This window comes from Rattus norvegicus, chromosome 6 (genome assembly GCF_021556685.1).
Source record: "Rattus norvegicus strain SHRSP/BbbUtx chromosome 6, alternate assembly SHRSP_T2T, whole genome shotgun sequence".
NCBI classification, from domain to species: Eukaryota; Metazoa; Chordata; class Mammalia; order Rodentia; family Muridae; genus Rattus; species Rattus norvegicus.
The window spans coordinates 47,089,621-47,104,563 of record NC_141539.1 but is presented as its reverse complement, the minus strand read 5'-3'; the positions used below and the strand labels follow the sequence as shown (position 1 = coordinate 47,104,563).

Sequence of the window (14,943 nt, the reverse complement as noted above, 5' to 3'; positions counted from 1 at the left end):
CGGAGAACGAGGTTCCATAGGTTCCCCCGGTGCGGTTCAGGAACTAGAGGCGAGGCCTAAGGGCTGCGCCTGCGCATGCTAGGGGCGTGGCCTAGCGGACCATGGCAGGAAAACTGGCAAAGATGGAGCTGGATTACGAACGGGAGTAGCCTCCCGGACGCCGCTCCAGGACCATCCCACACCCCGCAAGGCGGGGGAGACCGGGGGACGAACCGAGGAAGAGAGGTGAGAACCGGGCCTCGCCCCAGCCAGGCCAGAGGACGCGGGGAAGGTGGGGGGAGTCCTCCGAAGCCAGCCATTGCTCCCCCCCATTCCCTCCTTGTCCCGAGGCGGAGGCACGCACTGAGTGTAAACCGAGGGAAAGGAAGAGGAGTCAGCGCCCGGTCTGGGAGGGACCCGTGTTCCTGAGAGAGGTCTACTGCCCGCCTGCCCGGGGACCAGGCTCCGCAAAAGCCTGAGGCCTCTCTCTGATGGCTGCTGCACCGTTGGGGTTGGAGTTAGCGGTCTACATCCTCACTTGTGCGAGGCATATGTGCGGAGAGCTTTGGAAGCCTGATCTTGTCGGGATCCCCAAAGTAAACTTTGATGTGGGGCAAGTTATTGAATCTCTGGCTTGGTTGACTCATGTGAATGCAGCTGGGCGTTTCCACTGCTCCGAAGGCTCCGATGACCCTAGGGACCGGCTGCTCCAGATGGGTTGGAGTGAGGGCTAGCGGTTTCTGGAGCACCTGGTGTTTCGGTTGGCGATGTTAAAGTTCAGTGCTAGTCGTATGTTGGATGTCACCTCCCAAGGCAATTCTCAGAACCCTATAGCGAGCTCTCCTCCGCCACAGTCTATCCACTGAGAACTACCTCAGCCTCACCTTGCACTAGTTAGTTGAGGGAGTGAGAGTTTTAAGTAGAAGATGCCATATTGTAATGCTGTGATCTCATGTCTTTTAGTCCAATCTGAAAGTCCAAGGAAGGCTTTCCTAGGAAAGGCCTCAGTTAAGTCGTGCGAGGCAAGTAGCTGCCAAGAAACGTACAAAATGAGAGTTCTGTGGGAGGGAAAGTTGGATAGTTATAAGAACACACACAGGGAGCTTAGAACCGCTGAGAACCAAGGTGGCTTTGCGTTTCTGAGAGATTAACTCAGTGTGTAGCTTGTTGTGGAAGATAAACTTGAGAAAAGAGTGGTTAGAGAGCCCTGGGTGTCTTGCTGGAGAGATTTGACCTTACTTAGTCCATTACTGTAGGGCACCAGTTGGCCCTAATACTGGTCTCTGATCAGAAACCATTGTTATCTTTTGCTTGGCGAAAATGTTGGCAGACCTTAGAGCTACACAGAAGGTCCTGTAGGACAAGATCACTAATGCGGAGAGCTGGCTCAGTGGGTAAGAGCCTCTACCTCTCTTATTGAGGATCCAAGTTACGGTGCTGGAGACTCAACACCAGCTCCAGAGGAATTCTACTCCTTTGCACTTTCTCTCTCTCTCTCTCTCTCTCTCTCTCTCTCTCTCTCTCTCTCTCTCTCTTTCTCTCTCTCTCTCCATTCTTTTCTTTCTTTTTCTTCTTTTCTGTTCCTTCCTTCCTTCCTTTCTTTTTTCTTTCGTAAGGGCTTTTATCCTGAAAGGATCTTCAGTGGGTTTGTAGATTCTTTAAATTGGTCAAACTGTGTAGTGGGGGCATTTTCTACAGATGGAGGATTCCTCACACTCACGGAGAAAGAATGCCATCAGTCTCCCAAAGATGTGGGGCTGGCTACAAAGCTGAGGCAGAATGCTCTGCCACTCACGCTGGGATCCTGGTCCTTAACTGGATGTGGAGGTTGAAGAACAATGGGGAAGTGATGATTTTCTGGTTTCTTCCAGTGATGGCTTAATTGCCTGAGTAGGAGAGATGAGGGAGGAGCAGGTCTGAAGGGAGGGTGATACAATCAGGCTCTGGCAGTTTTTGCATTTGATGAATCTGGGTAACATTCAGCTGACAGACAGCACCTCCTGGATCGTTTTTAATGCATGAATAATTTAGAAGCAAGAACAATTTACTTAAGTTACACGCATCCAGAAGTAGATATCAAAGACCAACCAATTCTTTCCCCCTCTGTGTTCCTGGATTGGTGCTGGAAGGCAAGTTTTGAGAAGTTGTAAAGGCCTCAGTGATTTCCAAATCATTGCCAAGGATCTGTGGGGATGCTTTAAGATTCTACTAACAACAGGACCACATTTTATTAAGTAACTTTTAAAATTAATATGTAGGCATGCATTTAAACTTGTAGTCATCTCTCCACATCTGGTGGGTTCTGCATGCTGAGATTTAAACAACCCCAGATTTTTAAAGCTGTGTTGTAAAAACAAGACCAAAATGCCATTGTACTAAACAAGTGGAGACTTTCCCCCCCTTATCATTATTTTCTAAATAATACATCGTAACAACTATTTCCGTAGCACTCACAGTGGATATAATGTGCAGCTCAGTGCAGGGTGCTTGCCTAGTTACACTAAATAATTTAGAAGTGATTTAAAGTGTAAGGGAGGGTGTGTGTAGGTTATATGCATTTGTGTGGTTATGGGACCAATCCTCTGTAAATATCAAGAAGTCTGCACCAGAATAGCACTAGAATATAAGTATGTCATACAGCAGCACTTTAACTATCATAGACCAGGGCTGGTGAGATGGCTCAGCGGTTAAGAGCACTGGCTGTTCTTCCAGAGGTCCTGAGTTCAAATCCCAGCAACCACATGGTGGCTCACAACCATCTGTAATGGGATCTGATGCTCTCTTCTGGTGTGTCTGAAGGGAGCGACAGTACACTCACATAGATGAAATAAATAAATCTTAAAAAAAAAAAAACTATCATAGACCACCAGCATGGTACTGCTAAGTTTAGCACAGCCCTAGGACCGTCCCCGCCTCACTACAGGCATCTTTTGATGTGGACTTATCCTTTGCAGTAAGTTCTGCACAGTGTTCAAATAACCTTTAACTCCCTTTGCCCTCGCCTCAGGCAGTTAGCTCCCTATCTGGTGCCCAGTGAGGGTCTATAAAGCAGAAATCTGGTCCTGTTCTTTGACTGCTGGGGAAACACCTCTGCAGACTCTTAGGCTCAAACCATACTTACCTGTGGCCTACAGGCTGTGGGCCTTCTCTCCTTTTGCTTCTGCTGTTCTCTTTTAATTTTCCTCGTGGGAATGATTGCTCCCTAATATTTTTTGTTGTTGTTGATCTACTCATTCCCACTAAAAGAAGACACACACACACACACACACACACACACACACACACACACACCTACCCATGGGTCAATTTTGTCCTTGTGCCATGAGTCCCTCAGTGTCTAGGCGCTTACTGCCTATTCAGGACTGAGTGGATGAGTCAGCTCTTGCTACAAATAAAGTACACATAGAGAAGGGTTTTGGGTGAGAGGCTGACTAAACTCCCAGGCACAGGCTACCATAGCAGGTGGCCTAGAAGGTGGGCTGAGAGAAGGTTCTACAAACACAGAAGCCCTGGGCTTGCTTTGACCATCTACCCACTACCAATTTCACTCATTTTCTTCCCCCACCAGGGCCCAGTGTTCAGCCTGAGGAGGACTGGGTGAGTCAGGGGAATGGAAACTGCTCTGCCCATTGTCGTGTGTGGAACCTTGGGGGACAATACAAGTATCTGGTTCTGGCAAAAGCATGATCTGTAGAATGCCAAGGACCAGCCTCAGCTAGGTCCGGGTTCCTGAGAGAAGGGGTGTCTGGGAGCGGTGAAAACAAACGATGATGTCAAATCGTGGGTCCAGGCTGGCGGCCTAGACCCACGATTGAGATGCTGAGATGGCTTTCCAGATCTCTCCCCGATCCCCTCTCTCTTTCCTTCCTCTTCTCTCTCCCCACCGTGTGTGTGTGTGTGTGTGTGTGTGTGTGTGTGTGTGTGTGTTCTGCACAGCTCTTGACAGCGTGTTCTTGCTATTCTAAAAACTCTTTGAGATAGCTAGCTTTCTGCTCCAGACAGCAGCTCTCTCTGCTAGTAAAATTCTAAAAGCTCTCTGGACAGTTTATGGGTTTTTCTGACCAAAGTCAGAAAAGCTGCTATAAAACAATTCTTGGATCTTCCGACCAAGTAGAAATCCTATTAGAAATATTCTAAAGGTAATTCTTTGGATTTCCAAATGAAAGCAGAAAGCCCCCCCCCCCCCCCCAAAAAAAAAATCTTAAAGAGAATTCGCTCTTCGGACAGCCTTCTCTGGATTGCTGCTAGGAAACGTTCTGAAAGAGCTGTGTCCGCTCTCTATGGATTTTCCAACTAAAATCAGAAATCCTGTTAGAAAAACTTCTTAAAGAGCTGTATTTGGTCTCCAGAGATCTTTAGATAGCTCAGCTCTCGATAGAGAAAAATTTCAAAAAGAGCTGCTATCTCTTTTTGTGAGCTCATGTGATACAGACCAAAGCCCAGTTTTTTCTTTACGTATCAATTTAGTTATTTATCCCAGGTCCCTTTTATTATCCTGTGAGTCAGCATCTGTGACTCCAGCCCTTAATTCTTAGGAGAGAGCAAACACACGTATTCTTTTAACATTGCAAGAGAATTCAGAGATCTCCCTGCCTCTGTAAACTTAGCTGGGTGGGACCTAGTCCAGAGATTGCCATCCTGACCACACCTGGGTCTAAGTCTGCTTTCTCCCAGGCTGACCTTGAATTTAGGAACCTGCATTTGTATCTGCCTGTCTTTGTATCATTCTGACAAGCTGGCTGATAGTGTAAACTGCCTGTTTCTTTAGATCTGTAAAGCTCCTTATACAATCTATATTGTGTCCTTATATTTTTGCATAATTGAGAAATGATTTATTTTCAAACTTTCATTTTTAGAGTTTTTTCCCACAGTCTTAAGGTTGGTCATGAAGGCACCATTTTGCTGCCACATTAGCCACACCTTTGCCTCCTGGACTCTGCCTGCTGTCTCTGATTATCATGGAGTCATTAAGGAGGACATTCTTGGGAGAAACATGAAAATATGTACATTATTATACAAGCAAGTCTTATGTTATGATGCCCACATCAGTTACGGAAAGGTAGAGGCCCACACCTGCTTTCACGGGGGCAGGAACCAGGGCATTCTGTCCCTATGAAGGCCATGTCCCTACCAAAACTGTATCTCACCTTCCTTACGCTCCTGCTTTTTCTTGTTGCAAGGAGGTGAGGAGCTGAAGCCTAGGTGTGTTTTTATATCAGATTTTCACTTAAATGTCTTTGTCTATGAAAAGAAAATGCATGTGTTACCAGGTATGGAAGTCCTTACCTGTCATCCCAGCCTTCAGGAAGCTCAGACAAGAGGATCATGAGTTTAAGTCTAGCCTGAGCTACATAGGGAGATACTGTCTCAAAGGGTGGGAAAGAGAGCATGGTGGTGCAGGCCTATAATCTCAGCACTCTAGAGGTAGAGGTGGGAGGATCAGGAGTTTGGGGTCATCCTAGGTCTTGGGTTGAATTCAAGTCCCACCTAGCCCGAGAGACCCTGTCTCAAAATATTAGAGGTGGGGCACGTGAATGCTAGTCCTTACCCCTTAGCCCGGACTCCCTACCAAGTGCCTGAAGGAACTGGATCTCGGTGTCTTGGTTGATAACATGTCACATGGTTTAGTCAAATCTTGAACCACCTGAAAAGTGTAGCCTCTGAATCTTCGAGAACTGGGCAGCACGTGTTAGTGTGAGGAAAAGAAAGGACTTTCACCTATTACTATGACAGGATTTTTTGTTTGTTCATTCACTTTTTGTCAATCTTTAGAAGAATTAAAACGTGTAGTAGTGTTTTGCCTGCATGTGCGTATGTGAGCCACATAGACACCTGGTGCTTACAGAGGCCAGGAAAAGGGCATCAGATCCCTTGGAACTAGAGTTACAGATTGCTGTGAGGTGCTAGGAACCTACCCAGGTTCTGCTCTCAGGTTGAGGCAACTGCTCTCAACCAGTCAGCCAACTCTCCTGCCCTGGTTTTGTGTAAATTGTGTGTGTCTCTGTGGTGTGTGTGTGTGTGTGTGTGTGTGTGTGTGTGTGTGCGCGCGCACGTGTGTTTTTGTGTGTATATATTACAGGTATGTCGGTGCCATCAGAGAACAGAAAAGCACAATAGATCCTCTGGAGCTGGAACTGCAGGTGGTTGCCAGCCACCTGCTGTCACTAAGAACCAAACTCAGGTCCTCTGGAAGAGCATCAGGCACTCTTAACTGATGAGCCATCTCTCCAGCCACGTCTGTAAAATCTTTAAGGGAGCGATAGGGTTTGAAGCCAGGTGCTCACACATTGCTAGGCAAGCGCTAAACCACTGAGCCTCATTCCCAGAGCAGCCTTTTATAATTTAATACAGGAAAAAGGTGAAAAAGAGTAGTATCCAAGGGAAGTAAAAAGAACAAACCTACAGATGTGGAAAGGGCTGATGGTTTCTGTTCATGCTGTGCAAAACATGGTCTGCTGTTGTTTTTCTTTCTTTTCTTTTCCTTTCCAGACTTGGCCTGTGTAGCTCTGGTTGGCCTGGAACTCACTCTGTAGATCACGCTGACCTGAACTCGCTGAGATCCGCCTGCCTCTGTCTTCTGAGTGCCGGGATTAAAGTGCGCCACTATCCGGCTTATGTTGATTTTCTTGACAGTACTGGAGACAACACTTCTTCCACTGGGCAACTTCTCTGACCAAGCTATGGTGAAAGATGTTTCGCAAAGGCAAGAAGAGACACAGCAGCAGCAGTTCCCAGAGCAGTGAAATCAGTACAAAGAGCAAGGTAAGAGGCCAGGCTGGGACGGAAGCACAGAGCACTGAGGATGCCTCTCCTAACCGACTCTGCACAGTGAACTAGCCATGGCCAGATCCACAGTCTCATCCTACCTGCCTATAATTCTTGTTTTTGCACTATGGGGCCACTCCGTGTTTGCTCTAATTTTATTATTTTGGTATGTTTCTGAACATTTTAAATTCATTCCACTAAGTGGGACTTGTTGGGTTTGTCCTGGAATTATCTCTATTTTGATGCTAATTCCACTGCCCCAAGGATGGCTGCCTAGTCAAGGTGCCTAGTCACATACTCAGGACTCTGGTGACTTCCTCAGAACCTTCTCCCCATTTAATTTGTAAAGTACAGGTGAGGGCCGGTACAGGATAGAACGAGGCCTGTCATTGGACAAAAAGGAAGGGGGTGGGAGAAAAGTTTAAGGGAAGAGGAGGAGAGAGGAGAGAGAAGGCAGAGAGGGCAGGACAATGTGGAGGCTGACGTTAAGATTCCACGATGTACCCTTACAGGTTGTTATGAGTGTTCTTAAGGGATGGATGTGTACTGGACTTTGTATGTTTAGGTGGGCAATTATATCTTATCAATTGGGTCAGAGATTATTGTGTTGTGTGGTCTTTCATGTGGAGAATTGAATTTGGGAGAGTAATTGGGATGCCACAGAGTTGGGATGTGTGTTTCTGGCAAGATACGTATTAGATATCTTGGGGCACTGCAGTACAGGATCTAGTGGGGGTAAAAGACAGCATTTTATTTTTTATAATTTTACAACAACAGGGACTAAAGCTATGAGTGGTCTCATTAAAACACATTTTTTAAAAATTTTATTTTATGTATATGAGTGCTTGTCTGCATGTATGCCTGCATGCCAGAAGAGGGTATCAGATCCCAGTATAGATTGTTGTGAGCCACCATGCAGTTGCTGGGAATTGAACTCAGGATCTCTGGGAAAGTAGACAATGCTCTTAACTGCTGAGCCATCTCCTCAGCCCTGATTTAACGTTTATTTTTTCTTAAAAAAAAAGTTTTAAAAAACATTATTTAAGGTATTGAGGCACATTGTGTGGCTTGTGGAAGTCAGGGGGGCAACTGGCAGGAGTTAGATCTAGACTTCCACCATGCATGCGGTTAGTGGGAATTGAACTCAGGTGGTAGGACATGGGCAACAAGTACTCTTACCTGTTAAACCCATCTCGGATGACCCATATATTGCCACTCTGTGTTCCGGACACTGGGGCTTTGGCCCTGGCTAAGCGGCCAAAGAGTTGCGCTCTCCAAAGGGAAGGGAGAGTTGGATGAAGGCAAGTTGCTGGGTCTCTACCACTGCCTCCACTGCTCTGCAGTCAGTGCAGTACAGCTACTCTGCAAGCCAGCAGGGCGTGGAGGCCGCTGAGCAGGAAGAGGCTGCAGTAGTCTGTATGACAGACGCTCTCAGGCCTTTGAGGAAATAACGCTCGAGTGCTTTATTCCTTGTGAACAGGGTCTTATATACATTTGGGGGTGAGTTGGGGTCTAAAAGCAGATGCTTTCTGTGGCTTGGTCTGAGACGTTAAGGAAGCCCCTCATGTGGAGGGGCTTCAGGCGCTGCTGCCCCTACATGACTGATTGTCACGGTCTTCTCCATGAGGCATCATGGTCACATGTTCTAGGATATGAACCTGGTTGGGAGTAAATGAAACACCTATGGTCCTCAGGTATAAGGATAGCGGGGTTTCTGAATCCACTCCACCTTACCAAGTTTTCTATCTGATGGCACTGTCCACTGCCCACAGTATATAGCCTCTTTTCTCTTCCTCCTCCTTCAGATAGGGTTTCAGGTAGCTCAGGCTAGCCTTAATTCACAGCGAGGTCTCCTATAGCAGGGCTTAACATTTATCCCCTGATTCTATCCTTCCCAAGTGCTAGGGTCACCATGCTTGGTCTACATTTTTTCAATTAATTTTTAAAGATTTATTTTATCTTTAGTTATCTGTAGATATTGAGGAGTGAGATCTCATGGAGTCTAGTCTCTCTTCACTTATCAGACAGAGACGTTGCTCAGAACCTGTCTTTCTGCACATGGTTCTTTTGAGATTCCATGGAAATAGGAATAGGAAGCAAGAAGAGACGTTCATGAAGGCTCCAGTGTAAGGCAGAGTGAGGCACTGCCTCGGCCTGAGGATGCCAGCATCACATGCATCCGGTATTGTGTGGTTGCAGGAGCAGTCACCTGTCACGTGGCTTTTGAAGTTTGTTGTGGAAAGTGTCTTTAGCTGCAGTCAGTCTGCTTGAATCATTGACCACATGCTGTGTCAGCTCAGCTTAGTAAGTAATTTGCCTCAGAGAAGACATGTGTCTTTCGGTCTTTCTCCTCAGTCTGTGGATTCCAGCCTTGGAGGGCTTTCAAGATCCAGCACTGTCGCCAGCCTCGATACAGACTCCACTAAAAGCTCAGGTACGAGGAGGGGCCGGGCAAGGCTTGGTGACTGATGTTGTATTTACTTTGGTGTTTTGTGTGGTAGAGTGATGTCTCCTGGTCCATTTTTTTTCTCCCTCCCCTGTGCCACTTGTAGGAAGTTCAGAAATGGAGCACAGTTTGGTGAGATGGGTGAGGGTGTTGTGTGGTAGGCACTTAGGCAGTGTTCTCCGTGGGTCTGAGAGCAAGCATTTGAAAACATCCTGTGGCAGTGACTTAGCAGTTCCAAATAGTAGGCAGGGTAGCAGAGACTGAATTATACTTGGGCTTAATGTTTATGGGAAGAGGACAGATGTGTTAGTGGTGAAGGATTTAGGAACCGTTAGCCTCAAAGGCTGCGTCCAGATGAGATGACCAGCAGACACACAGGAAATGAGGATGTATGTCCCAGACCTGTGCAGTTAGACAATCACCTCAAATCTTTAGAAATTAGGAGATTCCTAACTGAGCTCCATAATTACCTAGTAATTGGAAATAAACTGTATTTTTATTTTACCTAAAATAATATTGGCACATAAAATTCATTGTCTTTACCTCCAGATGTTAAAACGATGGCGTCAGATTCCTTCACAACAGCATAAATATAATTGCACTGCATTTCCTTAGCACCGTGCCTCAGTCCTTTGTTAGAGTTTCTATACTGGAGATCTCAGTGCCATTTGTTAAGGGACACCCTCTCCTTCACATTATTCTATATAAATTAAAAAAGCAGTTGGTGTTTCGGGCAGAATGATAGGACAGGTATCTTGAGTCAGAAGTCAAGTAGCCAGTAGCTGTGTATTATAACAGCACCATTCATTATCTAGTTGGCTTTCAAAATCCTGTTTATTTTGAAATGAAGGTCTTCAGTGTTCATTTGCCCCTATTTTTGAGATTTTTATATATCTGGTGTAGGCAGTCACTGAGGAAAAGCTTAGTAGAAATTTAGCTTCCTCCTTATTATCATCAAAACATCTTGCACTTAGAAGCTTGTAACTAAAAGGTGTAGGACCAGGCATGGTAGTGCCTGCCTTTGATCCCAGCACTTAGAGACAGGTGGCTCTCTGTGAGTTAGAGGCCGACTTGGTCCACATAGTGAGTTCTAAGCTAGCTAGAACTACTAGATGGTAAGACCCTGCCTCAAAAACGAGTATAAAATCAAAAGCTGATGTGGGAGAGTAAACCTTTAATCCCAGCACTCTGGGAGGCTGAGAAAGTGACTTCTAAGCCAGCCCGGTGAACACAATGAAACATCACAAAAATGAAACCGGGGCTGGGGATGGCTCAGAGGTTAAGAACACTGGCTGTTCTTGCAGAGGGCCCTGGTTTGGTTCCTGGGTACCTCGTGAAAGCTCAGAACTGTCTGCAACTATAGTTCCAGGGGATCCGTCACCCTTTTCTGGCCTTTTCAGGCATTGGATGTATATGATACGTATCTATAGAGATAGGTAAACCACCTATACATGTAAAATAAAAATAAATCTTTAAAACAAAAGCTAACATTATAGTTCAGATTATATTCTAATGACAGTCTTGTTTTATAATATATATTTTAACTTTATTTGTATACTATATTTTATATATAACATATATAATGATATATATAAAAGGACTGAGAATGTGAGAATGCATCACTTTTCAACGTCTGTTGTAATCTTAGGACAAAGTAACAGCAATTTAGACACGTGTGCTGAGTTCCGAATAAAGTACGTTGGTGCCATCGAGAAACTGGCTGTGTCTGAGGGGAAGAGCCTCGAAGGACCACTAGACCTGATAAATTACATAGATGTCGCCCAGGTGAGTGGCAGAACAAAGCTGGGTTCCAACTGAAGCCTCCGGCTGCTAACGTGCAGCCTTCTCTTGGGTTCACTGCAGGGCACTCGATATCTTTGGCTAAAGCTGATCTCATCCTGAGTCGGCATGGAGTCACAGATGGGGCCAGGGGCCCCGGAGAGGGAGACTCATAGGAAGAAGCCGTTTTTCTCCAGGCATAGAATGTTTTACTTTATGGGGTTGACTGGTATCCTTGCTTGATTGAAGAACTGATTGCACGGACGGCCTAGACTCTGGATTTTTCTCTAAAGCAATCTTTCAGAGCCTTATCGCATCGATCTGGTCTCACAATGTAAAAAACTCACAACATGGACCAAACAAGCAAGTAAACAAAGAAAAAAAAAAAACCCAAAACAAAAAACCCTAAAACCAACCAACCAAAAATCATCTCTCTCTCACTCCCTCCCTCCCTCCCTCCTTCTCTCTCTCTCTCTCTCTCTCTCTCTCTCTCTCTCTCTCTCTCTCTCTCTCTCTGTGTGTGTGTGTGTGTGTGTGTGTGTGTGTGTGTCTTTTTCAACACAGGGATCCTCTATGTGGCCTGGCTGTCCTGGAACTCAGAGATCTGCCTGCCTTCTGCCTGAGTCCTGGGATTGAAGGCGTGTGCCACCACTGCTAGCGTATCTCCTTTCTTATACTCCATTTCCAACAAGAATTAAGCTGAGGGGCTTTGAAAAATATACTCAGAAAATTACACGGAAAATTAGTGAATCTAATTTGCAGTTTAGCAGAACTTCTGGTAGGGCCTGTTATCCCAGATTTAGCTTGGAATATGGTCATTCAAACAAAGTGTAAGTGACAAATACTGTTGTGCGGAAAGATGTTCAGAACTCTATTAGCACTCTCTTCATTCTGTAAGGATGGCTAAGTTCAGCCACCAGAGCTTTTGTTTGGTAAAATGCCATCGTTGTCAGTAGCACTATTTTGATCCTTGTAATTGTCTTAGATCTGTGAGCAATGGTTGGCAGGGTATTATTACTCTTAGTATTAGGAGGGAGGGCCAAGAGCCGAGGCGTCTTGACATGGCTCATTTACTGTAATTCATCAGTCCACAAACCACTTACAGCACAGGACATTTTTTTTTTTTTTAAAGATTTATTTTATTATATATAAGTACACTGTAGCTGTCTTCAGATACACCAGAAGAGGGCATCGGATCTCTTTACAGATGGTTGTGAGCCACCATGTGGTTGCTGGGAATTGAACTCATGACCTCTGGAAGAACAGTCGGGTGTTCTTAACCACTGAGCCATCTCTCCAGCCCAGCACAGGACATTTATCTGCCAGTAGTATCTTTGTTCTGAGAAGACAAATTAGGCAACATTCTTGGGTAGATGGGACCAGGTGATCTGCTGGGGCTCAGGGGATGATCAGGTATCACCCGACAGCTCACACTGGTGGCTGACAGTTTTGTGAGTGGAGTTAGTTCACCAACAGTTTGTAATCCTCCTGGAATCTGTAACTAGTGTATCTTAGCAGTCAGACAGAAAGTGACTGTGAGAACAGATGCTCCCTGCTACCTAACTTCCCAGTCATTCCTTGTCCTGACTTGAAGATGAGCTTCGAGGATTTTAAAATCTAAGTAGTGTAAGTTTTGTTTTGTTTTCAGATAAAGTACGGAGCTGTGGCTGTCCTAGAACTCACTGTGTAGACCAGGCTGGCCTTGAACGCACAGAGATTTGCCTGCCTCTGCCTTCACAGTGTTAGGACTAAAAGTTTGCATCAACACACCCTGCTTAATAATGCGAATATTTTAATGTCACTAGGATTTGTGGCTAGGATCTCCATTTCTATCAGTGTTTACACCACAAAAGGACAGCAGTACATGGGGAGTGGAGCAATCTGAATTTGGGGGTGAAATACTTGTACAGACTGGATTCTAAAGAGTCTGAGGCTGTGATACCAGATCTCAAATGCAATTAATTGAACCTAAGATTCAACTTGTGGTTTTAATGTCTGATGTGCTTTATGTTCACTTTAAAGCAAGATGGAAAGTTACCTTTTGTTCCCATGGAAGAGGAGTTTATTCTGGGCGTTTCTAAGTACGGCATAAAAGTCTCGACCATGGATCAGCATGTAAGTGCAATGCTCAGTAAATACATTCTATGAGGTCAGGAGCCCCAGTCCTTAATGGCCTCACTTAGACTCCTGTGTCCTGTGTGGTTGCCTGACTGCTGGGGTTAAGTCCTGCTCATTCCTGAGCGTGAACATGGGCTTCTTTTATATTTCCCACATACATGTGGCCCCCCACTGAGTTTTATCTAGGGACCCCATGAAGCCACCCCATGAAGTAGCTGTTGGTTGGCGTGGAGGCCAGGCAGCGATGTGGACAGTTCCTGCGATGTGGATGACCCTGTTCCTGTTTCTCTGGGTTTAAACAGGAAAGTGTGATCCTGAAAGCAAGTCACCCCATAACTAGGTATACTAGTATCCCTTGGGCTGAGAAGCTGAACAGTCTTCTCCCAGATCTGTGGACCTACCTTTTTAAGCCTCCTACAGCATTCTATGTGTTTCCCGAGACCTGAGAGACATCGGCAGCCATGCCCCAGCTTTCTGAAGGTCTTGTGATTTCCGCAGGGTGTTCTGCATAGGCATGCCCTGTATTTAATCATCCGGATGGTGTGTTACGATGATGGCCTGGGAGCCGGGAAGAGCTTGCTGGCACTCAAGACCACCGATGCAAGCAATGAAGAATACAGCCTGTGGGTTTACCAGTGTAACAGCCTGGTGAGAGATCTTGGCTTGTCCTTACTCAATAGATGAAATGGTGAGACTGTGATCTTCCACAGCTTTCACAGGCTGAGGAAAGGCTCTGCCTAAGAGCCATCCTCAGAATGAATAAACCCTGGGTCAGCAGCTATTCTGACAGGCCGGAGCTGCTTCTGCTGGGCAGCACTGACCTGGCTGGGCTGGGTCAAAGCTCCCCCTACTCCCAAGTTGCCATCTTCTTAGTCTCAGGCTTACTTAGCACCAGCCATTACTGCCGTGTCTGCTGGAGTGCCTACCGGCTAGGCAGGTGCTGATGTATAGGTTTGGGGGAAGCAATGTGAGGTAGGCAGGTAAGTTCCTGGAGAATGTATAGACCTGTTTGCACTCTTATCTTCTTTTCACTAGTTCCTTGAGAATTCTGTACAATGTGTGTTGGTCATATATCACCCTCTGCCAACACTGTGTCTCTTTATACAATATAGGAACAAGCCCAAGCAATCTGCAAGGTCTTATCCACAGCGTTTGACTCCGTGTTGACCTCTGACAAGTCCTGAACTCTGCAGACAAGTGGAAACTGACCCATTGAGAGCTCACCTTTTCCTGCATCCGTCTGCAGCCATAGACTGTTAGAGGGTGTAAAACTTGACCCAGTTTTCTAAAGTGTAATTTATAAAATATTGGTCTTGTACTAAAAGGTGTCGTTAACAGTAGGTCAACGTCCAATAAATTACCTGCTTTCTGGACTAAAGAGAAACCTTGGGGTCGGGACAAACGGCCTGGTACTTAAGAGCATTTGCAGAGGGTTCAGTTCTCAGCACCAATATGGTGGCTCAAAAGTGCCTGTAACTCCAGTTCCAGGAGATCCGACCTCCTCTTCTGGCTTCCTTAGGTACCAGGCATACATGTGGTGTACATACATACATACATACATACATACATGCATGCATACATGCAGCCACTCACCTGTACACATAAAAATAAAATCTAAGAAAGATAAAGCGACCTCTGCCGTCTTTTTTTAAATGCAAATAAGATTAACGGACACGTCATCCAAGTTTGCTCTGAATGACTTGCCCCTGTAGCTTCATGGACTCAGGATCATTCGCTTGGAACTGAAACAAGCAGAGGTTTAGACTGGGGAACCTCGATTTCACATGACCTTGGACTGACAGTGTCAGCTTAGGATGAAAAGCCTCCTACCAGAAGGGTATTGTCAGGATAATACC

The 14,943-nt window shown here is 45.7% G+C and overlaps 1 protein-coding gene and 1 non-coding gene across 13 annotated transcripts; one reads left to right on the top strand and one right to left on the bottom strand.

The window, feature by feature from the left end:
- The first annotated feature begins 86 nt into the window (after positions 1-86).
- Positions 87-14,715, top strand: Itgb1bp1 (integrin subunit beta 1 binding protein 1). Of its 12 annotated transcripts, XM_087552598.1 has the most exons (9): positions 399-575; positions 1,310-1,373; positions 3,548-3,576; positions 6,613-6,741; positions 9,100-9,178; positions 10,839-10,975; positions 12,992-13,084; positions 13,586-13,735; positions 14,200-14,715. In XM_087552598.1, the coding sequence occupies exons 4-9, from the start codon at positions 6,670-6,672 to the stop codon at positions 14,269-14,271; spliced, it is 603 nt and encodes a 200-aa protein (XP_087408724.1). In that variant the 5' UTR covers positions 399-575; positions 1,310-1,373; positions 3,548-3,576; positions 6,613-6,669; the 3' UTR covers positions 14,272-14,715.
- Positions 4,259-4,319, bottom strand: LOC148005161 (U7 small nuclear RNA). The gene has a single exon (XR_015623584.1). It is a non-coding gene; the product is annotated as a U7 small nuclear RNA (small nuclear RNA).
- Positions 14,716-14,943: the final 228 nt, after the last annotated feature.

Bases quoted from the DNA above. Each gene is read 5' to 3' on its own strand.
- Itgb1bp1 (XM_087552600.1), top strand. From the start codon at position 6,670: ATGTTTCGCAAAGGCAAGAAGAGACACAGCAGCAGCAGTTCCCAGAGC. The intron at 13,085-13,585 runs GTAAGTGCAATG...TGATTTCCGCAG, and splicing joins TCTCGACCATGGATCAGCAT to GGTGTTCTGCATAGGCATGC. The intron at 13,736-14,199 runs GTGAGAGATCTT...TATACAATATAG, and splicing joins TTTACCAGTGTAACAGCCTG to GAACAAGCCCAAGCAATCTG.